The sequence below is a fragment of the Melopsittacus undulatus genome, chromosome 3, assembly GCF_012275295.1.
Source record: "Melopsittacus undulatus isolate bMelUnd1 chromosome 3, bMelUnd1.mat.Z, whole genome shotgun sequence".
NCBI classification, from domain to species: Eukaryota; Metazoa; Chordata; class Aves; order Psittaciformes; family Psittaculidae; genus Melopsittacus; species Melopsittacus undulatus.
The window spans coordinates 38217679-38242895 of record NC_047529.1 but is presented as its reverse complement, the minus strand read 5'-3'; the positions used below and the strand labels follow the sequence as shown (position 1 = coordinate 38242895).

Here is a 25217-nt window from a genome sequence, read left to right as displayed (position 1 = left end):
GACAACTTTTCCCCAGATAACTTAGCAGGGGATCAAACCCAGTTTCACTGATGCTCTGACACAAGATGCATATCATGAATGGATTCTTTTTGAGAAAGGGCCTCTTTGTATCTTTCCACAACCCAAAATCTTAAAATCTTACGACCTTCCTGCTTACTAAATAAATGTAAAGAACTGGCATCAACTTTTCCAACACCCCCTTTCATAGAATTACAGAATCATGGGACAGTTAAGGTTGGAAAAGACCTTAAGATCATCAAGTTCCAACCCCCCTGCCATGGGCAAGGACACCTCACACTAAACCATATCATCCAAGGCTCTGTTCAACCTGGACATGAACACTGCAAGGGATGGAGCATTCACAACTTCCCTGGGCAACCCATTTCAGTGCCTCACCACCCTCACAGTAAATTTCTTCCTTATATCCAATCTAAACTTCCCATGTTTAAGTTTGAACCCATTACCCCTTATCCTATCACTACAGTCCCTAATGAACAGTCCCTCCCCAGCATCCCTATAGGCCCCCTTCAGATACTGGAAGACTGCTATGAGGTCTCCACACAGCTTTCTCTTTTCCAGACTGAACAGCCCCAACTTTCTCAGCCTATCTTCTTTCCCTCCCAAACCCACACTTAGGTGAGAAATGAAAGCCCACTGAAGTCTGGCTTCCCTGGATCCGGAATGAGGTCACTGGGGCATTAATTTCCACAGAGCTACTCAAAAGGAATGCAAATTCACAGGACTGAGAGCTCCTTAAGCACATGTCCCATGCAGAGAAAACATCTCTTCCATTAACTTGGGATTACTTGCATTTTCAGAGTATTCTCTGAAGTATCTCACAACATTTCCTTTGTGTTCTTGAAAAATAAATGTAGCAATCATATTCATAGCTCATGTGCAGTCCAGTAGCATTCTTGCTTTTTAGCTTTTCTGAAATACTAATCAATTGTTCCTACCTCTCTGACCTGTCTCTTCCCTTCATTTCATGCCACTGGAAAAGACAAAGCCTTCTGTGACTTTCTCTGGCTGAGAAGTATTCAGTTCCCTTGACTTGTATTTCTTACCTGCTGAAGGTGAGAAAGTTTTCTCCTGACTTAAGCATTTTATTGGATACTCTTACTGCTGTCTTCCTTCAACCCAAAAGGTGGCCTCCTGAAGCACCTTGCTCCCTAGTGCTTTGCAGAGATTCACTGGTGTGTGCACAGTGAAAATACTGGGAATTGGTTGTTATGGGAAGAAATTAGGTCCAGCTCCTACCTCCCTGAGCTGTGAGACAGGCATTTAGGAAATTAGTAGATTTATGCTTTTGAATAAATAAATCAGTGATCACATGAGTTGGTAAACTTTAAATTGTATACATCCAAGTTGCAGTCTTTCACATCCATGGCACATTTATATGCTTATATGAGGCTCCATCTTTCACCTGGTAAGATGGTATTTACAACACAGATAGAAAAAAAAGTAGTATTTGATATTTTTCTTGGCTTTCCGCATATCTTTAGTTATGGCAGGAGGTAATTCTAGGCATTGCTTAGGGAGTTCAATTAAGATCATGATAACAGGTTTGTTTCTGCTGTTGCTGGCAAGAACCAGTAGGAAATAAAATAATTCATCAGTGCGTATAGCATAGGTGGGCCATACCTAAGTTTCTTGAAAATGGTGGCTGCAAAGGGGCAAAAGAAGGATCAGGAAAAAGAAAAGGAAAAGCAAAAGGAAAAGGAAAAAAAAGGAAAAGGAAAAAGGGGTTAGAAATGGAGCATGCTATTCTTTTTTTCTTCCAAAATGAGCTCTGGAAAAACAAGACTGCTCTCAAGTTTGCTCTCCCAACCTACAGAAAAGAACCTGGACTGCCAAAGTAAGGAACATTTTCCATCTTTAAGCCTCCTGTATTTTTTTTAGTGAAAACAACACAGGAAAACGCCCACTGAAAAAAATCAACTGGAACTGATTTTGAAAAATATAATTTTAGAATTCTGTTATCAGAAAGAAATGTTATTCTTAAACCACTTTATTGTGGTTAATTACCCAGTAGAAATATGTTGCCTCTGAGGATTTGATTTTTTCCCCTTTTGCTACTTCTGTGCACATTACAAATACCCTGAATCTGGACTATCTCTTCTTGAAGCATGATTATGGTTATCTACAGTCCTGAAGAACTGCACTCTTCAGAGTTAAGAGCAGAGCAAAGGTCAATGGAAGCTCAGCTCATGATGTTTTACAATCCAGCTTTTTCTTCAGTGCACAGCCTGAAGAAGTCCATGCTGTAGTGTTTCAGTCTCATGAATGTCTTTTGGCGTTCACTTCAGCTTGTATTTAAAGCTGGATAACTGTTTTAAAGGGCACTTGAATTCAGTGTCCTTTGTAGCACACTGATCTGCGTCTGTTTAAGAGGTGTTCCATGTGCTTTTGGCAGATGATATTTCCAGCCATTCTTAATGTTTAGAAAGGCCAATTTTCTGAACTGCCTGATGCTGTGTACACTGTAAATCAAATTTGGGCTTTTGACATTATGGATAAATTCAGTATTTTAGATGTTCTTTGTTGTGGAAATAACAATGAAAATAAAATACCCCTCCAAAATATAAATAGTGGAGGAACCAATATAAAAAAAATATAGTTTTAATATTTTTATAATTTATCTTTTAAAGTCTGGATTTTTTTTTTTTTATTTTCTGGGAATTTTTTACACTGGTGGGAGTCAGAAAAATCAGCTTTGCCTGTAGCAGTATGGGAATCCTTAGGCCCAGAATATATCACTGAAAAGGAGCAACTTTGTTGATTTTGGGTAAACAAAAACATGGGAAGATTCTCAGAAAGAGACATGGAGTGTTCATGAGCTTACAGATTTCAACCCTCCCCACTGCCACATGGAAGACATGAACTCAAGACAGAAAAGCTGTTTCACCTTGCTGCATTATGCAAAATATATAGCTGAATAAGTAAGATGGGGTGATATACTAGAATTCCCTTTCCTTTCTGCTTCACTCATTAGAAAATAAAGAAGCTGTTGTGACAGAGCATGAGATGGAGCTTGAAATTCAGAGGGCCTGGGGCTGCTTATGTTTATGCAAACTTTAAACCACTTGTTAGGCAATTACAGCAGATACACAGCTATTCTAGAAAGGCACAGGTCACGGTCCCATGTGTCTGCCAATCCCATACAAAATTTGTATAATTTCTCATTTCATATCTGTTAGGCTCATACAAATGTCTCATGAACTATAGTACTTATAGATATCAGGCATGCATGTCTGTGAACCTGAATCACTGCTCAGATGAACTAATTGTGAAGAAGCTGTAAGGGAAAATGTTCTTTGCAAATATTTCTAAATGATGGCTCACTGGTTATGTCTGGTGCTGCTTTCATGAATAAAAAAGTACCCTGTGTGTAATTTAGTTATAGTAGATGTAGATAGTTCAATATTTAAATACTAGTAGAAATTTATGTGAATGCTGTGCAATTTCATGTCTCAGTATTAATAATAAAAGACACACCTCAAAATGTGTGTGTGTGTGCACATGCACGTGTGCAAATTTTCTCCTTAGAAAATATATTCTTGGAAATCCTAATCTAGTACATTTTGACACATATAGAGTAGGAACAATTTCTGCCAACTTAACATACTTTATTAATATGCATTACACATAACCCTTCAATTCATATGCTTATAAAATCCATTTGGGACCAATAGGTTTTCTTTCTATGTGGGAACTGCTACATTTATTCAGACATCTAAATTTATATTAAACAAGATAGCTGATGCTTTTTTAGTATAACATAGCATTGCTCTATAGGACAAAATGGTAATAACACTGAATCTGCTCAGACACTGGAGGTATTGAGGGGCTTGTGGACTTGAGGCTTCTAAGTTTCATTAGCTTTCATATAAAGTTGGCATATAGGATATCAGGGTGTTCACTTAAGCACTACTATTTTGGGTAATCAGACCTGATGACATAATGAAATGCCTTTCTTTTTGCCTTGTACAGCTCCTCATTTTAAAATATTATGTGTCTTAAGAGTGCTCAGCACCTCACAAAACAGAGTCCTTATGCAGCACAGTTATGCAGTTGCATTTCATTATGCTAACATTAAACATACATACACTTTTCAGACTTGGTACCAATTTTATACTGTCCACATGTTACGGTGATTTGCTGCTTTCAGGTTTGTCACTTTTGCCTCACAGTAAGAGGCCAGTTTACAGTACTGCACAACCAGCTGCACCTTGGTAAAAAGAAATAAATTGCAGACATGTGCTAAGCAATCATCCCTGGTATTGCTTTCCCATTGCACTTTCTTTCTGATCTGCCACACCAGGGTTATTGGAGGCCTGAGCCTCTCTGGAGCGAAGCCTGCCAAATGTGCTGAGGTCTGTCAGACTTGTGAGGCAAGTCTCTGAAGTCTCATCTGATATGAGGGAGGCTTTGTCCATACGGAGGCTTTCCCCTAAACAGAATGGATCAGCTTGAAAGCAGTTGTAATTTGGAGCATAAATTGTACATCAAATAAAGAACTGCAATTTGCCTGTCGTTTTTTATGATGAAAATATGCATAACTGGTATTTTGCTGAGAAATACATAAATAGAATTTAAATATAAAAGAGAATGCTTGCTTTAAAAGAAAACTGGTTTTTCTGTTGAGAAAATATACTTTATCATGAAGATTAATATAGGTATCCAGAACAGTATGTGTCTGTGGAATTCCAGAATGATTTAAAACAGATTCCAGTTGGGGAGCAAGGCCCACCTCAGGCTGGGTTCCACACTCTTGTGTGTGGACCTGTGGACCAGGGTCTAAAAAGTTTGCATCTCAGCAGGAAATGTCTTTTTTCTCTTTTCACAGCAGGTGTGTGAGTCAAAGATGAAGAATGATACCAAGAAAACTCTTTCTAGCCCACTTTTACCTTTCAGTCTTGTTTTGCTTTATTAAATTTTTTAAACAGTTCATCAGGTTAGTCACCAAGCTTTATTCTCTATTATTGTACTAATTTTAAAATGATACTATTTTGTCTGCAGGAATAATGAGAAAAAGTCATTGGGGATCAGCTGGGGATATATGGCCCCTCCTTTACTCATGCTCTCATGGGGCGGATTAGTCATATGTTGGTTTAACACATCCCTACAGGCAATGCCTTATTGCTTAAGGTTCAGAAATATGAATAATAAAGCTAGACCAAAACTATTTAGCTTGCTAGAAATTAAATTTAACAGCTTCAGCTCATGAATCCAGCTGTAAAAGTACATTCAAGGCATTAAATTAACAGGAACATGTGGAAATCTACAGGATCATATTGCAGAAGAACCAAGTTTTGTGTTTGTCTGACCAGATAATCTGGTAAGACTAGACAAAACATTTCTTTTTTTTTTTTCCTAACATTAAACTTCTCATTCCACTAACAAAATTTTTCTTTGAAGAAACTTTACTGCTGCTGAACAATATGCACAACTCTAACTTGTCCTTCTCTCTTAAAAAAACACCAAATCTCTCAGCTAGTCAACTTCCTTGTCCCTATAGCAAGAAATTGGTTCACTTAGGAAGCATTATTAATGTGCTCAGGGGATTATCTATTGCTTTTGCTTTTGGTTGGTTTGTTTGGTTTTTGTTTGCTTTTTTCCCAAATATACTGATTAATTCAACTAGATATTGCATCTGCCTACAAACTTCTTTGCAAATATCCTTAGACCATCACAGTTGCAGCAGTGCTTCTAGTGCTAGTATTGGAGAATATATCCACGTAAACAGAAAATAATGACTAAACTCTTGCATCCTAAGAACAAACTCCAGTACAAAGGGAGTTTATTTTTTTTACAAAGTAGAGACATTGCTGCTGTTACTTATTCTATGTAGAAAGCATTCAAATGCTGCAGTAATAGGTAGCCATATAAAATCCCAGGGTAGATACAGGGGGGTTCACTGATATAATTGCAAAATATATTTGAGCATTTTATGGAAGAATAAGTTTCATGTAGGAAATGCCTGTGTTAAATGCCATGACTGTGCTTGAAATGGTGATTAGAGAAGTATGGGTGACAGTGCACTGGGCTTCATAGAAAGGCGGGGTTTGTATTTATTACGAATGTAACAGTGAGGACATATTTGGGTAGGCCAGGTTAAGAGCAGAAGTGAACATCTGGCAACTTGTCTTCCTCCAAACCCAACACCTGCACAAAGGCCAAATACTTTGTTATTACATGGGATTTCAGGATTTCTTATTGTATGCGGAAAATAAAGTGCTTTTTCTCCCTCGGGGCAAATCCTAATTCTACTTCTGAGGCCAAGATGACTCCTTCTGCATTGCAATTGTGTTTTGGCAGCACAAGTCAGGGCAACAGACTTTGATGGTACATCTCTGCACAGACCGGTGCGCCAGTAATGGCCAAGAATGGGAGTCAGGCCAATGACTAGCTGCTAGCCAGCTCTCTTCTTTCTGCAGTGACACCATGAACTGGATGTTCTGCTTACTTATCCCCACAAAAAAGATGTACTGCATTCAAAGTCTTGGGTCATATTTTGTATGATGTCAGTTGTCCCTTGTTGCCCAGATATTCTTTATATAATTACTTCTAGACAGTTTTTTTAGGAGAAAGTTGATTTCATCACAGCCACATATCCATCAACTTTATTATCTCCTGACATCATCCCTCCTGCCCCTATATTGCTGTTGCTAGGTGACATGCTACCTATTGTGAAATTGCAGCTGAGTAAGTGCTCAAGTTATCATGGTTACTGTCTTTTCAGCTATTGCATATGGCCTTTTGTAGTGTCAGAGATAGAAGAACTTAGCTGTGGCGCTATAAAAGGAAGCAATTAATTCTTCCTTTAAAATGATTACCTGATTAGTGTTCGTATTAGAAACATAACATCACATATTGGTGCACACAATGTGCTTTGCTCACATTAGAGGTATGGATTAAGATACATCTTTATGTACACATTAAGATATAGCTACACCAGGTGTAAGGTCTATTTACTTAGTAACCTGTCTCAGAATCTGTTTCTAAGTAAAACTCTTTAATTGCACCTATTGTCAACTGGATAAATACTTGCTATATTTTTTAACCTTTCTTTTATTCCTATATTTTCATGCATATGAATACAAGTCCTTAGAATCCTGCTAAGCTCTTAGCTTCCATGATATATTATGCGAGGATAATAACTACTAGTTAAGAATTACCAAAATACATACTGGCATAAGAATACTTTTATCACTTTGAAATGTTCTTCCTGCTATGAGGTTCATTCTTATTTTTATGTTACAAGTAAAAAATGTGACAACCTCAATTTACCCTTGGTTAAAATGTTATAGTTTTCTGATTTGTCATGATGACATGTGTTAAGAATCAAAAGAATCATTTGCTTTCTTAACAGTATGAGAATATAATTTGCAGTTTGTTTTTAAAAGCTGAGTCACTCTTTTCAGATATCATTTCTCAGGAAATATGTTTTTAATTATATCCTCCTCCCCTTTTTCTCTCAAACTATCTACAGAATTTATTTAAGCATGATAGTTTTTTTTTTCTCACAAAAATATACCTCAAACACCTTCTTCTCTAAGTCTCAATTTCTGTTGGAATTGCTTATGTAATATGTAGAATATTAGACCATTTATTTTAATAATGCCCATCTAATCCTGAATGTGCATCACATTGCTTGTTGTCTTTGTTCACTCTCACTTTGATATGGGCTTTGAAAAGCCTGAATCATTGGTGTTATTCATAAAGCCTGTTAAGACTCATTGGCAGTAAAAATTTCTTATTACTTTAATACTTTAATTAATTTTTGCATTCCATGTCTGTATATAGTACCAGCTGCACAGTAACTCATGACAGTACATTCCAGATAAACCACATTTGGAACAGAATGCAATAATTACCACCCTTAACAGATCACTTATGCTTCTGCATAAAGATCCCAAATCTGCCTGGGCAGACTAAAGGATTAATAGGAATAAGGGTGGTGAATTATTTTTTATGCAGTGAATCTGCTCCTTGATTTAGCTAGTTGCTTTATATTTTCCAGCAGAAGACTCACTTAATCAGTTTTTGCTTTTTCCATACAACTCTCTTCTGGGTGAAACCTTCATCAGTGTTAAAATTTTGTTCCTTCTGGTTAGAATTGTACCTCCAGCTTTGGAGACACCACTTTTTCCTCTGGTCCTAGAGGCTAACTTTGATCTCTCTTCCATTGAAAATGGGATCATTTTATTTCCTTTGTATCATATCCTGGAGAAGAGAAGGCTGTGTGGAGACCTCATAGCAGCCTTCCAGTATCTGAAGGGGGCCTACAAGGATGCTGGAAAGGGACTCTTCAGTAGGGACTGTAGCAACAGCACAAGGGGTAACGGGTTCAAACTTAAACAGGGGAAGTTGAGATGAGATATAAGGAAGAAGTTGTTTACTGTGAGGGTGGTGAGGCACTGGAATGGGTTGCCCAAGGAAGCTGTGAATACTCCATCCCTGGTGGTGTTCAAGGCCAGGTTGGACAGAGCCTTGGGTGACATGGTTTAGTGTGAGGTGTCCCTGCCCATGGCAGGAGGATTGGAACTAGATGATCTTAAGGTCCTTTCCAACCCTGACTATTCTGTGATTCTATGATTCTATGTCAGTGTTCAAATGCCACAACAATGATTAGCTCAGATATCTTATCATGACAAACAAAGACTATTTCTTGATTTTCAGCAGTGCATCTGCTTCTTCATAGTTAATATGCTAATTTATAAAATCTAGTCACAACACAGATAAATAGAGAACAGCAAGAGATTCTATACTCTGCCTGCTGTGTTCTTCTAGCTGTTTCTGTCTAAAAGAAACAGAGCTGACTATTTTGCATAATTTTTGTCAATAAGAGGCTTTAAAAAGCTGATTATTTTCTGATTAACTTTTCTTTCACATATTTTTCTGTTCTCTTTTGTCATTTTGATAAATTGAAATTAAGAACCATGTTTTATTTTACATCTGGATTCAGTCAAGCTCAAAGCAAACATGCAAGTATCGTTATATTTTCCTATGTTCATAATTAGCATCTTATACTCATTAACTGAATGATCTCTTGCTGGGAATCATTGTTTTAGTAGAAACAAAATAGTCCACAGGTACAACTGAATTCCTTTAGAACAAGCATTCTGTGAATTAGCATTCTGTGAACTTTCTATCTATACTATGAAAAAACATATGAATCAGATACGTAATCTTTAAAACACAACATCCTGTCTGTGATGGTAGCCAGCACCAGATGTTTTACACAAAGGTGTAAAAAACCCTTACAGTAGGCAGATGTTGGATTATTTTTCTACGAAGGATGCCTCATCCTAAACCTGAATATTTAGAGGTTGTCTGAAGCCTTAAGGGATGAAGTTTTATTTTCATTCCAGAACTTTTTAGTGTCCTACTAAGTTTTGCTCTTTGAGAGTATTGATATCCACCGGGACAACAGAGTTTATGTTCCTGACTCCAGGCTATCCTGCTGCTAAACTCCAAATTCTTACTACAAGACATGGAGATGTCTGTTCTTTTAGAAACAGTTAGACATACTTTTGCAATGGAAAAGCTTTGGCAACTTAAATATAGTGGTCACTACTTCAGGCACAGATGTACTGTGGATAAACACCACTGTGTTTACAATGGGAACACAAGTTCATTTTCTCACAAACATGTGTGGTGACAACACTACAGCAAGGAGCAGGAAATGGATGTTAATGAGGCTGAAGAGCCAAAGTCTCTCTGGGACTGATTGCGAAAGAAAGTTAAAGCTTCCCTTCCTGGCTGTCATGCACTGCAGCAGTGGTACTGCCCCTGTGGCTTCAGTGCTGCCTTCCTATCTGCACTGGGTCTTGTGCTGCCCCATGGTGACATACTCTCCTTCCACAAAAGGCCCACTAGAAAAGGAGTATTAGAACTCAAACTATGTCCATTAACACTATGCTACCCCACATCTTTGTTAGCTTTACCCTTAAGCTTTGAATTACAGATCTGATCTTTAATAATTGAAGTATTCAGTCAAATTATGTTCCTTGACATGGTATGAAACACCTCAAAATTTTAATGGAAATTCTGTGTGTTTGGAAAAGGAAAAGAATATTTTACAAATATAATGAAGAATAGTTTTAAGTCCAAAAGTCTGTTTACCTGTTTCCTCACGGGAAACTACAGACCTCTAAGCATCTCCTCTACTAGGAGCGGCAATACTTAAAGGACAAAGAAAAGCCAGAACTGTAACCCTAATGATTACTATAGAACTTAATGAAACATTCTGTGCATTGTTTTCAATTCCTTATTACTCAAATTCCTGCCTGTACAGTGATCCAGTGTCAACATTTGGTTTGGCATTTAGGATTCTCTTCTAGGAAATGGGAAGTGTGGGTTCAGTACTCTAAAGGCTTCTCAAACTCTGAGCCAGGAATTTCATGGCTATTCCTTTCTGCTTGATGCTTGATATACTGCTGGCTAAACTCCAGTGGCTACCACTTCAATATGTGGACATACAGCATTGCCTAGAAGAGCTACCTTAGCTTCCTTCATCAAAGCAGAGAAGCAAGTCTGTAGCTAACATGCTCCAAATAACAGCCTGAGGGTGATGAGGACACCTAGCTCTCTCCACTGACTCCAGAAAAATGCAGCTTAGGCAGCCTAAAATCTCTCTGATGTCTCATAAATGCTGCAGTACTAATTTAAATGCCTATTGTAGGAGGGTTGACTAATACTGTCCATGACTATTTTGCAGTCTCATGCAGATCACAGAATCTTAGAATCACAGAATAGTTAGGGTTGGAAAGGATCTTAAGATCATCTAGTTCCAGCCCCCCTGCCATTGTCAGGGACACCTCACACTAAACCATGCTGCCCAAGGCTCTGTCCAACCTGGCCTCGAACACCACTGGGGATGGAGCATTCACAACTCCTTTGGGCAACCCATTCCAGTGCCTCACCAACCTCATGGTAAAGAACTTTCTTATATCTAACCTGAACTTCCTGAGGGACACCACTCATTACTTGTCTCAAATTGGACACTGAGCTGCTGACCACAACTCTTTGCGTGCAGCCATCCAGCCAATTCTTTATCCACCAGGTGGTCCACCTATCAAATTGATGTCTCTCCAGTTTAAAGACAAGGATGTTGTATGGGACAGTGTGAAGCGCTTTGCACAAATCTAGGTAGATGATGTCAACTGCTTTTCTCCTATCCATTAATTCTGTAGCCCCATCATAGAAGGCCACCAAATTGGTCAGGCATGATTTACCTGGAGTAAAAGCATGCTGGCTGTCATCAACCACCTTTTTGCTTTTCATGTGCCCTGGCACGGTTTCCAGGAGAATCTGCTCCATGATCATGCCAGGCACAGGCACAGATAGACTGGGTATCTGCTGTGGGTTATGCCCAGTAGCCAGCTCAGCCCCTCACAGCCACTCACTCACCTGTCCCCAGTGAAATGGGAGAGAGAATTGGAAGTGTAAAAGTAAGAAAACTCATGGGTGGAGATAAAGACTTTCATAGGTAAAGCCAAGCGGTGTGCATAAACAAAACAAAATAAGGAATTCACTTGCTACTTCCACTGTCAGGCAGGTGTTCAGCCATCTCCAGGAAAGCAGCGCTCCATCACATGCTACTTAGGAAGTTATTTAGGAAGATGAGCACCGTAACCCTGAATGTCACCTTCTTCCTCCTTTTCCCGAGCTTTATATGCTGAGCACAACATCATATGGTATGAGATATCCTTTTGGTCAGCTGAGGTCAGCTGTCCTGGTGCATCCTCTCCAATCTGCATGTGCACTCCTAGCCTGCTCACTGTGAGGACACGATGAGAAACAGAGAAGGCTTTGATGCTGCTCAGCAATAGCTAAAACCTGGGTGTGTTATCAACCCTGTTTTCATCACAAATCCAAAACAGAGCGCCATACGAACTGCTATGAAAAAACCCCAGTGCACTGCTAAATAGGACCACACTGTCACATTTTAAAGCCATTCTTTGCATTGAGAAAGATGAGAAAATTGTGAATTTTCTTAAGAAAACTGCTAATACTTGTCACAGAATTCTACAAGCTGACACATACAACTGAACCCAGGACAGCCTTAAAACCCCTAGATCTACTATGTGAAACAAATCGCTTCTTGTCTCAGTATATAAACATTTGCTTTGGAGGTAAATTGTGCTTTAAATTTGGGAAAGAAGTCATTAAAGGCAGAATGGAATGGTTGATACTGCAAATGACATTCTTGTTATGAAAAAGAATACAGTTCTCTTTCACAGAATATGGTGACACTGTGGGTCCCTAAATGTAACAACAATAACATATGTTCTGCCTTGCAATATGGCATCAGTATTTTAATTTAAAGGTTAAACTCATTAAAGTGCTTATACTTCAACTGTAACACGAAGAAGTGCACATTAATTTTTATGTAATTACATTTTGTATTAGCGACGGAGATAGAGAAAGAAGATGTAAAAGCCCTAGTTTTTCCAAGTGTTTTACTTTATCGTGATGCTGCTACCATTATGCTGAAAAGGGAATCTCTGAATGTCAATACCATTCCAGTATTTCCTGTGTCAGCCTTTCCTCTAGAGATACAGTATCCATTGGTTCAGTCTTTGCTATTGAAGCCAAACCACAATCCTTTGTCCTGTCTTGTCCATGCTACCAAAGAGGATTTTAAATCACAGGACACAGCTGAAAACTGCAGTTTGACTCTGAAGTTAAATACAAACAGAAATGGAGAACTAAATGATCCACACACTTACTTGATGATCTCAGATGGCTTTGTATTGTGTTGTGTATAATATTTGTTTTTATTCCACATTACATACTATTTCAATTTATTTTTCATTATTTAGTAGTATATTGTCCAAAAGTTTTTGTTGTGTTGATGGTTTAACAACTGCATTCAGTTATCGTGGATATGCATTTTAATTATGCGTTATTTAGGCAAAATAATATAAAGTAAATTGAAAAACATCGAATTTCCATAATAAACATGAGCAGACTACCTTGGCAAGTACACCCTTTACACGCGACCAAAACTTTCCTTTGTCTGTTCAGTAATACTTCTGCCTTTCTTTACAGTTTGGTTACAAAATTAGGCAAGTTTATACTGCACCAGAAGACTTGTCCATTTATTTCTGGTCCTAGGTTGAATAATGTTGGTGACAAAAGAAACAAAAAAAAATTCTATTGGCAGAGATAAGTCATTATACTAGAATTTAAGCTGTTACTGTTGCTCTGGAACAAGTAAATGACAGGGACATTACAGCTGAGTATCCCAATCAATTTTTGAGGGACAGTTAAATGGCAAATGCCTAAAAAATAACAAAGTTATTCCTGGTATGCCCACAAGATAGTTTTTGTACATTAAGGTGGTTATTATAAGAACAAAACAAAAACACCCCAGAGAAATCCAACTTTTGGATTCCTACTATTTACATATACTTGTGCTTCATTAGATAACAATTCATTTTTACTTGCTGAAAATGCTTGAGATAAATTGCATATTATATATTAATACATTAGATCCTAGGGTCTGTAAGAAAATCAATAACAAGCAAGTCAGCAACTTATTGATCTCTATTTTACTTGCAATTTCATTGCATAAAAACACAGTTCCTTGGACTATTTTGGCTTCACAGAAACATTCCAGTTCCACTCCATCTTCTTCCCTTCCCCTTAATGCTGAAACTGCACCCTACTCTGCCAGAGGGACACACTTGCTAGTTATCTCTTTATCTACCTGCCTCAAAGCTATTACTGCATAAGCTTTAACAGAAAAATTTTCTGCAGTATACAGTGAGATTATACATTCATATTGGTAGATTGTACTTTATTTGTATCCTCCCTTTCAGTCGACTTTTAGCTTCCTTTGTGGCTTTTACTGAAACCAGCAATAAGTTTGCTAAGTATGCTGGCATGAGACTTTCCTTGTCTGCAAAGGTAGAAATCAGGTATAGAGTTGAATGTGCTGACAATGTAATGGACTTAATAATATTAGCTATTGCGGAACTCATTTGAGTAAATGTAGCTTATGTAACAACCTACACCTGAGTAGTTACCCTAGGCTCTCTGTAGTCATCAGGGGGACAAATATATGCATTAGAATATGTTTCATTTGATAACAAAATACATGTTTAAAATAAATTAGAAGAAATGCTCCATAAGCGAATACAGAAAGGGTGCAGGTCTTCTTTAACTCTTTTTTCCTGTTTGGAAAGCACTATCCCCAGAATGCAGTGCAGGTACACATGTCAGTTGGTTATTTTGTGGTGGTTTGGCTAATGTTTGATAAAAGTTCTTTACTTGAGAAGAGTCAGATATAGCACAATATTTGTCCCAGAATCTCCTTATTCAGAAAATATTTCCTAAGGATGATTTATAGTTTCTTTTTGTATTACATGATGTAAAGGGGTCACCTGTTTGCAAGAGCAAGAAAACTGGCCCCACTGATAATCAATACTACTTTGTTGGCTCTTAATAACATGAGAAGGAGGAAGGAAATAGAGGTTACTGCATATTGCACCTTATCATCCATGTAAGAAATCACATCAGTATATATTGGCAGAAAAGACTGGGTGGAGAGAAGAGGGAGATACTAACTGCATTTATGTGGAAAACAGAGATGGAAACATCTCTGACTAAAACCAGAGAAAGTCTGTGTAACAGCAGGCAAAACACTTCCTCTGAAAAGGAAATATTTTCTTAAATATTATAATAGCACCTTGAAAATTTATTTAGGAATTGGCTCGTAGTTTCTCCTTTACCACTGGTAATGCTGAGTGGTAGGTCAGGTCACTGAGATGAAGAAATTACACTCTAAACAATAGAGCCAGACAAGGGACATATTTGGCTCATCAGCATTTGTCAGTTATGGAAATATCTCAGATGGAAAATAAGTACTTTCTGCTACAATTCTCTGCTGGTTTTGATATGCTTCATAACAATTATAAGTAGCTATGTAGTGCTGGGACTTTGGAGATCACCCAAAGGGCTACAGAGTACCATTCTTACCAGTGCAAAAGGCAGTACCCTTTGTATAAACAGCTTATGATACATCCCTTCTTTTTATGACTCTGTGTATAGGTGTATAACTGTTGCGATTATGAAAACTAGTTCTAAGCTCAGTTTCCTTCTTTTCCTATTTGATGTTGCCCAGTAGTATGAAAATAAAATTAAAAGGCGTTGATTTTTTGTGTTTTACTTCGTGATCTGGTTGGCAAAAAAACCTGCCATCTCATTGAATTAGTGAAAGAACAGAAAAGAACAGGATCTAACATCTGGTAAGACGTAGGTAGCCTGGACTTTATTCTTGATTGTATCTGTTCCAAATGCCAGGTGTCTATCACCTGGGGTATAGAATTACTTTGGCAAAGTAAATCTATTACTAACTCTCTGAAGAATGCTGTCTCTGAATGATGCCACTGCTAATGGAACACTGATTTACTGCCACAACTGTAAAGAATCTTTTCTAACATTGTGTTACACTTCCCATCAATTTAGATCAATCAGACCTAACATATGTGAGAAGTTATCTGCATTTTTCTCCAGTAAAACCAAAATGATGAAAGCTTTGCTTTCCCAGAGGTATGATCCACTATTGGTAGCCCCATTGTTTTTTTCTTTAGCCCTCATCTTCTTTGTCAGGGCTGGAGCATATTATTCCTGCAATGCTTGCCAGAATTCTACGGCTTATTTGTTGTTTGAGACTTACCATATGTGTCTTTGATCCCTGCCTAGTAGGCACCCTGGCTGCTTGCCAGTTTGGCACTTATGATTATCAGCAGTATGAATAGCTCTCTTGCTTCTGATTCTGTCCTTCTTGCTGTCATCAAATCACTCTTTAAACAACTTTCTTATTTTCTTTTAGATGCTTGTAAATGACCAACCTATTTTTACCATGCCTTTCTTGGCCAAGGTTTTGTGTCACACTGCAGGAAATCCAACAGCTTGATGTTTCCACTCCTAATGATCTGACTGCCAACTACCTGTGTAATTGCATGGGAACAATAAGGATTAAAGAAACATCACTCATGGTTAATATTTGAAGTTTCTCTGTGTATTAAACAAATTTGCCTGTTCTCTCCATCTGGTTGGCTCGGTGGCATAAGTTCTGCAAGAGATTATTTAATTTAGTGAAAAGCATTCCTTTAAGTAGATATTTTAAAACCCTTGACCAGAATACAGTGTAAGCCAATGACAATGATAAATCCATATAAGAATCAGAATAAGAAGTACTTTTTAGACAGATGGAAAGCCAAAAGCCAGTCATGCAATTTCTATTCACTATCCTAACGTAGCACTAAACACATCTGAGTCCGTCCATGTGTTCTGGTAAACTGAAGTTCCAAAATGCCATTGTTGAACAAAAAAACATGAACAATCAAAATAAGGAACAGCACAGGACATATAAAGGTCCAGACCACAAGAGGCCCATGTGCTGCTACAGAAAGGTCTGTCAGAAGTCTCTTGTTATTCTTCACATGATTTTGCAAATGCTTCTGCCAGTATATATATTGGTACTACTACTGAAAGTAGACAAGGTTAAACAGCCTATTGTACCATATCTACTTGCATGTTAACTCACACAGGGGGGTGGAATAAGCTTTGTAGCCCCTGTGAGCAAAAACAGTATTGGCATGATTATGCCTGTCTAAGATGCACTGAAGTCTTCTTGGAGCTACTTCCACGCTGTGCTGTCCTACGTGACTCTTGTTTGGGAATAACAGTTTGGCTTAGCTCTGAAGCTTTTAAAACATAGTGCTTTTTTCAACAGATAAATTATCATGTACTTCTCCAAAGAAACATCTTCACCCAAGATGAATGCGTTTTGTTTATACATCTCTTGAAACAACTGCCTACATGGAACTAGAAACACTAGTTGAAACATTCAGTGCTGAATTGGCAAGGATGAGAAACAATTTCTGATTTCAGGAAGAATGAAAGATACAACAGGGAAAAAAAAAAAAAAGAAACTGTTGCATAAGAACCCAGTTTATTTGGGATTGCTTTATAATGTATCATTGTTATGTGTTCCTTCTCTGCCCAACAACACTGATTTCAGAAAAAGACACTCCTTTTCAGCATATGCGATGTCACTCTGAGTCTTAAAGCAGGTTTGTGTCCAAAAAATGCTCACAGTAGACTTAGGCTGGAAGAGCACACTGACGGTTTAAGCCCCGCAAAAATGTCATTCAGTTCTGGCAGTGCGTTTCATAGTTATGTTTGCAACAACAATGACTAAGAAGCAACACTATTAGAAGGAATTTAATGTGGAGAAGATAGCATTTTGTCAGGTAAACTAGTTATAGAGGTTTATAATGAAGCTAACTTAAGAGGCATTTGTAAGAAAGATGATTAAAGGCATTATGAAGTTTGATTTCAGTACTGGAGTAACTTGAGAACAGGTTGGGTAGGTAGGAGAGGTATACTTTAGACGTAGACATACTCTTAACTTCCTTGTGATTGTATTTTTCACTCTATTTTCAGCTTGCTATGAAATGTACAGAAAAGTGCAAAATGAAATTATTTACCTCAATAAAGTGCTTTTCTCTTCACATGTATTGCATCACAGATAAACTTTCACTGGGAGACAAAAAGAATAAGGTTTGATTTTTTAGGCAGCCTTTTGTGCATTTTATCCGTAGCTCTACAAGTAACAAGACCGAAGTAAGTACAGCGGGATTTTGAACCGTGAAAATACAAGAAATTTGAATCCACAAATATTTTACTGGAAGAAGGCAGAAAAGATACTAACTGCCTCAGATTGCAGTCAATAGAGAAACCTCCTGGCACCTTTCTGTGGCCAGATTTGAAATTGCAGAAATGCCCACCAGTGTTATTTCAAAATGAATTTTAAAGTTGTATTTTAAATATTTTATTTCAGAAGAGCTGTAATTATTCCTGAAAAACCAGAATTTCCCAGCCAATCCATCAGCACCCAGTTTTGTTTTACAATGACACTCAAAAACAGGGAGGGGTTTGGATGCACAGAACAGTGAGCTTGAAATGCAAAACAGCTTTGAGAGCATCATGTCTACCTGAGAATCACTGCAGAGATTCGGCTGTAAACCTGATGATCTTTTGCAGCAAATGACAGAGGGAAAGGTTAGTGAATTTAACAAAAACTTCCTGATACCCCAGAAAAGGAATGATCCGTAAACTATTTCCAGTGCATACGGTATTTCACTTGAGACTGGTCCGGAAAGTTGGCTGACACCCTGAATGCTGAAAGAGATGACAAAATACAATCTGCTGCTTCTGAGAGCGCTGTCAGAAACCTGAAAAGTACTCTGTTTGCTACGTTCTAAGTTTCTGCTACCCAAATAAAAGACATAAATGCAAACATGTTCATAAAGCCTCTTAACAAAGACCTGCTGCCACTTGAAAGGCCGAGTGAGCAGGGCAGGCTTTATTCCCCATCATTCTCAGTCCCAGAACCCCAAACAGGGCAGGCGCGTTTGGCCTCGAAGCAGTCCTGTCCCTTCTTTTGCGCCTCCCTTCCCACTCACGCCTTCTGCCAGAAGCATTGAAAGCCCAGGCTGGGCCCCTTTTCCCCGGGCCCCGCCAGGCCTCCTCGGAGGTTTCTCCTCCACCCTCCCCGCAATGGCAGGCTGCCGTGGCACTGCCCAAACCCGCACTACCGGCGGTCAGTCACTGCCGGGGCTTCTCTGCCGGGCCGTCAGGAGGCGGAGGTTAGGCTACAGGCCCACCGCCTCCTCCGGGCAGGCTGACCCCACCGCTGGGGTCCGCCGCAGCCCCCCGCTCGTAGGGCTGAGGCTGCCGTTGTCGCAGCGCCCGTGCTGTGTGTGTGTGTGGGGGGGGGGGGGGGGGGGGGGCGCGGCTGCGGTACCGGCGCGGAGGGTTTACGCGCTCCGCCAATCACAGGCGCTGCTCGGGGCCAGGCTGCTGCCAGTGGCGGCGGTGGGGGCCGCGGCGCTCCGGAGAGCGACCTTGCGGCTAACTGACCGGTGGCCCGCTGCCGCGCCATGGGCACCGTGCCGTCAGCCCTGAAGCACTGCCTCAGCTACCAGCACCTCCTCAAGGAGCAGCTGTGGATCGGGGAGCAAGCTTCGCAGCCGCCTGCGGCTCCGCACCCCGGGCAGGTATCGCCGGGCGGGGTGAAGGGATGGGATGGTGCCAGCCCTGCGAGGCGCGGCCGCCGCCAGGGGGAAGCCGGGGCCCGCAGGGCGCGGTTGGCCGCCGCCACCCCCTTCACGCACGTACACTCGTCCTTGCTGCCCCCTGCCCGAGCTGGCCCTCACCGCAGGGTGTAAAGGCGTCATGGAGGAGTGGGGCTTCAAATCCCCACACGCCAATTTCTGGGCCTTTCCTGGTCAGTTTCAGAATGCGGCTGATTTAAAAGCATCGGAACTGGTAGTGCAGACACAGGTGGGCATCTTTGGTGGCGCTGTGGTCCCCTCCACCTGTTGGAATCTACTGTGTGAAAAGTCATAGATCTGTGGGGTGACACATGTTTTAGTGAGGCCACAGGATCGGCCAGGTTATTCGGTGTTTGCACTTCCTTAACAAGTGTGATGAACCCATCTACTGTCGGGTGGGGAGTTGCTACAGCAAGTGTGGAGACAGAGCCATTTTCTCCTCTGGAGCACCGGCACCCTCCTTTTGGCCAGGGATTGTCATGAATGAGTGAAGGTCATGAGTGAAGCACAGCCTCCTGTCTGTCAGCTATGAACAGGTGTGAAGAGTGACTGGAGATAGTAGGGAGTGGAAGTTTGATGAGGAGGCGTGTGGGCAGGCCGCCAGATGAAGACCACAGGCCGTGACTGTCCTAATCATGGCTTTGGAAAAAATAAATGAAGGAAAGGGAAAGCTACCAGTGGCTTTTAGGGAGAGGCTGCATAAATCTGGAGGAGGAGATCAATATGGTTAACTCAAACAAGGAGATAATTCTACAAGCAAATAATTCTGAGCATGGCGTTACTTTTGCTATAACAGCACACTTACTGTTCAGGCATATTGTGTCTGAACTGTCATTCATTCTGAGTCTAATTTCACTAATCAGTCGGTGCTTCAGACGTTAAAAAACACGAGCCAAGCCTACAACAAGATTGGTTTAAAATTCACGTCTTCAGAAATGCACTCCTTGTTCTCTTTTGGTTTTTTCCACCTTTCAGATATACCAGAAGTACATCTTCCATTTTTCTGTACCATCTGGAAGTGAAATTTAATTATTAGAGAGCAATATAACCTCAGAGGTAGGGAAGTCATGAAAGCTATAATGTTCTGAGTGCCATGAAAGCTCACAGCATTGTAATTTTGCTTTAGATGATCTGAGCTTGATATTTCAAAAGCTACATAGATGGAATACCCAAAGCAATACTGTTGTAAGCACAGAGCTTTGTATAGGTAAGCACCATACAACTTCCAGCTATCACAGTTCCCTGAGAATTGTACCTATCCAGCACTGAATTTTGGGGAAAAGAACCCAAGCATAATTCATTCAGTTATTTCTGTAAAAGTGGAAGAATATTTTCTTACTTTAAAGAGAATCAAAATAGAATGAAAAGACTTTTATGTATTGGCATGAAGCAAAGTATTAGAAACTCTTCATTTTCCCTTGCTACATTTTGGTGCATCATTTGCTGTAAATTTCAAGGGCATTTTGCAACAGAGAGGGTTTGAAGTCAAAGACAAGCAATAATATCTTCTAAAAAAATAGTAGATAAAAATAAAAAAAGATTTTTTTATTGTAATGGATGTCTGTAACTTTTGCTTCATTTCTGCAGTGCTCTTTTGTTTTCACAACCATTTTTCTTCTTCCAAGCATACAGAAAGAGGTCTTCCTCAGTAAACAGCAAACAGGAGAATTTGCCTCTTATCTTCCCTGTGCACACTGATGTGATTGCACAGTCTGCTGAGCTCATTGACACTAATCAAGTCCAGAGCTGGACACTGTTAATGTTTTAACATTTGCTTCTGCATTACCTTGTTGTGATTTTTATTGGAGGGCTTTAATAATTTATTTTACATGAATATGTTTGAATTTGAGTTTTTCTCACATGGATGCTTAAACAACTCATAAAGGTTTTCCTTACGATTGAGTGCATTCTGTGCCAATCCTCTTCAAGAAAATACTTGTTCTTCTTTATGTGATCTACAAACCATATTAGCTCAAGTGGTAGTTGTAAAAAGTGGGTTTTTTTTTTGTTTATTTTGACCAGTGTATTTGACCAATTATGGGGACACCACTGTAATCACATTTATATGGACATGCTAACAAATAAAATAGGGGAAATGACTTGAGGTGCACGAAATGTTTCCCAGAAATGTTTCCAACATTTCCCAGTTTTCCAAGAAGAGTTTTCCAGCTTTCATGGCTGATGAAAATAAGGTGTTGATTTTCTTGCTGAAATCTATTCAGGAAGTTTTTAATTTTTTGTTTGTTTGTTTAGTTTTTCTTTTTTTTTTTTCGTTAACACAAAATAAAGTGTTATTAGAATGTAGCTTGTAAAACCAAAATAGTTCAATTTGGTTTTGAAGATCCAAAATATATAAAAATTTGATTATATGCTGTGCTGACTAATTTGTAAAGGTCCCAGGATTAACCATTTGGAGCTGTAATGGGAGCAAAATAATAGGCCCTAGAGTGAGTAATGGGATATGTTGGTCGATGAGAAAATGAACATGAGGCGGCCGTGTGCACTTATAGCCCGGAAAGCCAACTGTATCCTGGGCTGCATCAAAAGGAGCGTGACCAGCAGGTCGAAGGACGTGATCCTGCCCCTCTACTCTGCTCTTGTGAGACCTCACCTGGACTATTGTGTGCAGTTCTGGTGTGCTTGACATAAAAAGACATGGAACTGTTAGAACAAGCCCAGAGGAGGGCCACAAGGATGATCAGGGGACTGGAGCACCTTCCATATGAAGAGAGGCTGAGAAAGTTTGGGCAGTTCAGCCTGGAGAAGAGAAGGCTGCATGGAGACCTCATAGCAGCCTTCCAGTATCAAAATGGGGCCTATAAAGATGCTGGGGAGGGACACTTCATTAGGGACTGCAGTGACAGGACAAGGGGTAACGGGTTAAAACTTAGACAGGGGAAGTTTAGATTGGATATAAGGAAGAATTTCTTTAGTGTGGTGGTGGTGAGGTACTAGAATGGGTTGCCCAGGGAAGTTGTGAATGCTCCATCCCTGGCAGTGTTCAAGGCCAGGCTGGACAGAGTCTTGGGTGATATGGTTTAGTGTGAGGTGTCCCTGCCCATGGCAGGGGGTTGGAACTAGATGATCTTAAGGTCCTTTCCAACCCTAACTGTTCTATGATTCTATGATCTTTGCTTTCCCTTAATTTCCCTGTTTAATTTAGCCAACAATTCTGTAGTATTTTACAGCTTTATTTGATTTTAAAACATAGGGTTGCTTGAGGAGCGAAGTATGGAAAAGGAGAGGTGAAAAGCAATGGCTAGATAGGAAGTAAGAAGAATTTTCTTGTGTCTATTAGTAGAATTTGCTATGTATATTTCACTCTTATTTGGACTAGTCTGTATTACAAAAAATTATTGAATACGTTAATAGTTAATGGGACACCACATGCCTGTCGCAGTGTCTTCATTTTATTAAGTTTTCTAAATTTCTTATTTTGTTTGCTTCAGAAATACCATCTTTTGTTTTATACAAAAGTTCTGCTTCATTCTCTTATCATTAACACAGCATATACTGTTTTTATAAATACATCTGATTAAAATTAAAGGCCTGCTTAATTTTAATAAATAGGAGCTACAGCTACGTGAGAATTTGTTAAAGACATGGATTTATATCAGAACTGTAAAATGTGCTAGGATCTACCTAAGAAAGTGGTGGCAGTAGATGTTGCAGTCCTAGGAAGATATCCGCAGTAATCAAGATTGCTATTAATGGTGACTCATAGCACTGGACTGGAATTTGCAATGTACTTTGTGTTCTGTTTTATAAAATCCTCAGGCTGAGCAACAGGGAGGAAGGCTGGCTGTTGATTGCTGCTGCTGGTTGTCCTCTGGCTTAGCAGGAACCTTCTGGCTGGAAGGAGGAATGGCCTAAGAGAAACTGACATTGGTCTCATCCTACAGACTTAATGTTATGTTTTCATGTAGTTTAAAATGCAATTTTAATCTATTAGGAATAGGCTAAGGACACAGCAGAGAGGAGCTGGATGGCTGGAGAAGTGGTGTAAAAGACTGGGATGAAATTAAAAGGTACTTTAAGACTAATAACCCAAACTCGAAACTGTCATTATCAGAAATGACTGAAGAAAGGAATAACTTTGGAATACTCACAAATTATGGGAGGACTACAGGCTGCCAATACAGCTGTTAAAAGAATCAAATCAAGTCCTTGGATATGTCAAATCAAGTATTTCCAGTCAAACAGGAAAATGTTGCCATTGCAAAACACTGTATTTGAGGCTTGTTCAGTTTTGGTTAGCCATGTTCAAGATTGAATTGCAGCTGGGACAAGTTAGGTCTTGCACCACTGGAATGGTCAGAAAAATGGAGATGAAATGTAAAATAACTTTGTTTTGTTTGATATCTAGTGTTAAGACCTGGGCAGGCAGGGAGGGAAGAAGAGGAAAGAGCTGATTAAAATAAAGGAATATGTTGCCCCACACAAACAAATGCTTATAATTTGTCTGTTAAATACAGAGTAGAAGTCTAAAAGCTAAGTATCAAGTGGTGACATTCTTTAATAAAGATAAAATAAGCAGAATTATGAGGGTGAGTAACCTGTATAATTTATGTTTAGAAAAAGGACTATATGATGTGGTTTCCATAGTTGTGAAAATTATTGGATTTTTAAATTTTATGTAATAAAGAATAGGGACTATTTATTCAGTTGTTGGAAACCAGAAGACAGTTCCAGTTTTTAATTACATTGCATGGCTTACAGTACTTTGGAAAACATAGTTAAGATCATTGTGCCAACTTCAGTGTGGATATTCATCTTCTGCCACTTTAAATCAGTGCATCCTGCTCTACTCTGCAAGAGTTGTAATGGCTAAATATAGCTAAATGGTAAGCATCTTTCTCTTAGACCCTGGGTTTTAATGTACCACTAGTTAGGTGTGCTAAGATGTATGGCATATTAGGAGTTACATGGTTTGGTGAGGGCTGCCTACGTCTACTACAAGGAAAGGAAAATTAAATAAAAAAAATAAAACTCTAGTCTTTTGCTCTCCCAGATGTGGCTGTGACTCTATGAGGCATAAATCTATCTAAATAATGCTAATGTGTGCTCTGTTATCCTGTAGGATTTCTGTCACAGATTGAGACTGTCATATGGATGCAATACTCAGAATTATTAACACTTGTTTGGTATATTATCATTGGAAATCATAATGTACATTATTGTCAGGTTTATAACTGGAGAGAAACAGAAATTTTACATGCTAAATATGTAATCTAATGAATAAAAGCTTGGGTCATCTAATTTATACAGATAGCTTTTGTTTCAGTGCCTAGGTTGCAATGATTTTTATGCTATGTGCTTAAATATCCAGACCTAAAACACACAGCCTAAGATTCCCACATCTCCTCACTGCATGACACTCATGGATCAAGAGATGCACACAAGTGTCTTGGTTTTGCAGTTTTAGTATACTTATTTAGATTTTGTAATATACTGTCATGTTTTAAACATATGCCTGAGGCCTCTCAAATGTATTTTTAAAGTAACTAAAGAATAACAATGAAAGCCACAGTCTTCTCCTCTTAACCACTTTGGTATTTGATGGTTGTTTCTTGATTCAAATTACAGCGTAAAAAATGAAGCATATAGTATTGTGCTAACTGGGAGGAGAAGTCATGTATATTTTATTTGAGTATTTAGCTACAGCTCAGGGGTATAGCTAACTGATTTGAGGCATACTATATTTTCACCTTTTTATCTCCATGTAATTATACATCCCGGGAATTAATACATATTTGCAATCTGTCCTTAAATAAATATTTAGGCTATTTTCCTTTTTTTAATTTAATTTGTTTAGTATAAGAAGTATTATAAAATTTGCTGTCAGCAATATTGCATACTGTAGTTGTCACAATAAATTAATACATTTGCAGATCTCAATTGCATATCATGTGTATTTTTTATAGATAAAAAAAGAAGGTACATGTCCTGAACTTTATATTGCAGAATTCTTGTTTCTTGACTTTTTGAAAAGATGACATTATTTATAGATATTTAATGAGATCAGGATAGAGAAAGTGTATTAACTGCATGGGGCAAAGATCTTGTATCCTTTCCCTC

At 39.0% G+C, this 25217-nt stretch overlaps 1 protein-coding gene across 5 annotated transcripts in view; it reads left to right on the top strand.

The window, feature by feature from the left end:
* Window positions 1-25217, top strand: part of HMGCLL1 (3-hydroxy-3-methylglutaryl-CoA lyase like 1) — a 132329-nt gene that overhangs the window by 32887 nt on the left and 74225 nt on the right. For 2 of the 5 annotated variants that reach the window (XM_031052674.2, XM_005153192.4), the window contains exon 1: window positions 18902-19082. The exons of the other annotated variants lie outside the window; for them this stretch is intronic. In XM_031052674.2, coding sequence (XP_030908534.1) covers window positions 18966-19082 — 117 coding nt within the window. In that variant the 5' untranslated portion in view covers window positions 18902-18965. Of the gene's footprint in view, window positions 1-18901; window positions 19083-25217 lie in introns of those variants that run through there. 5 annotated transcript variants of the gene reach the window in all.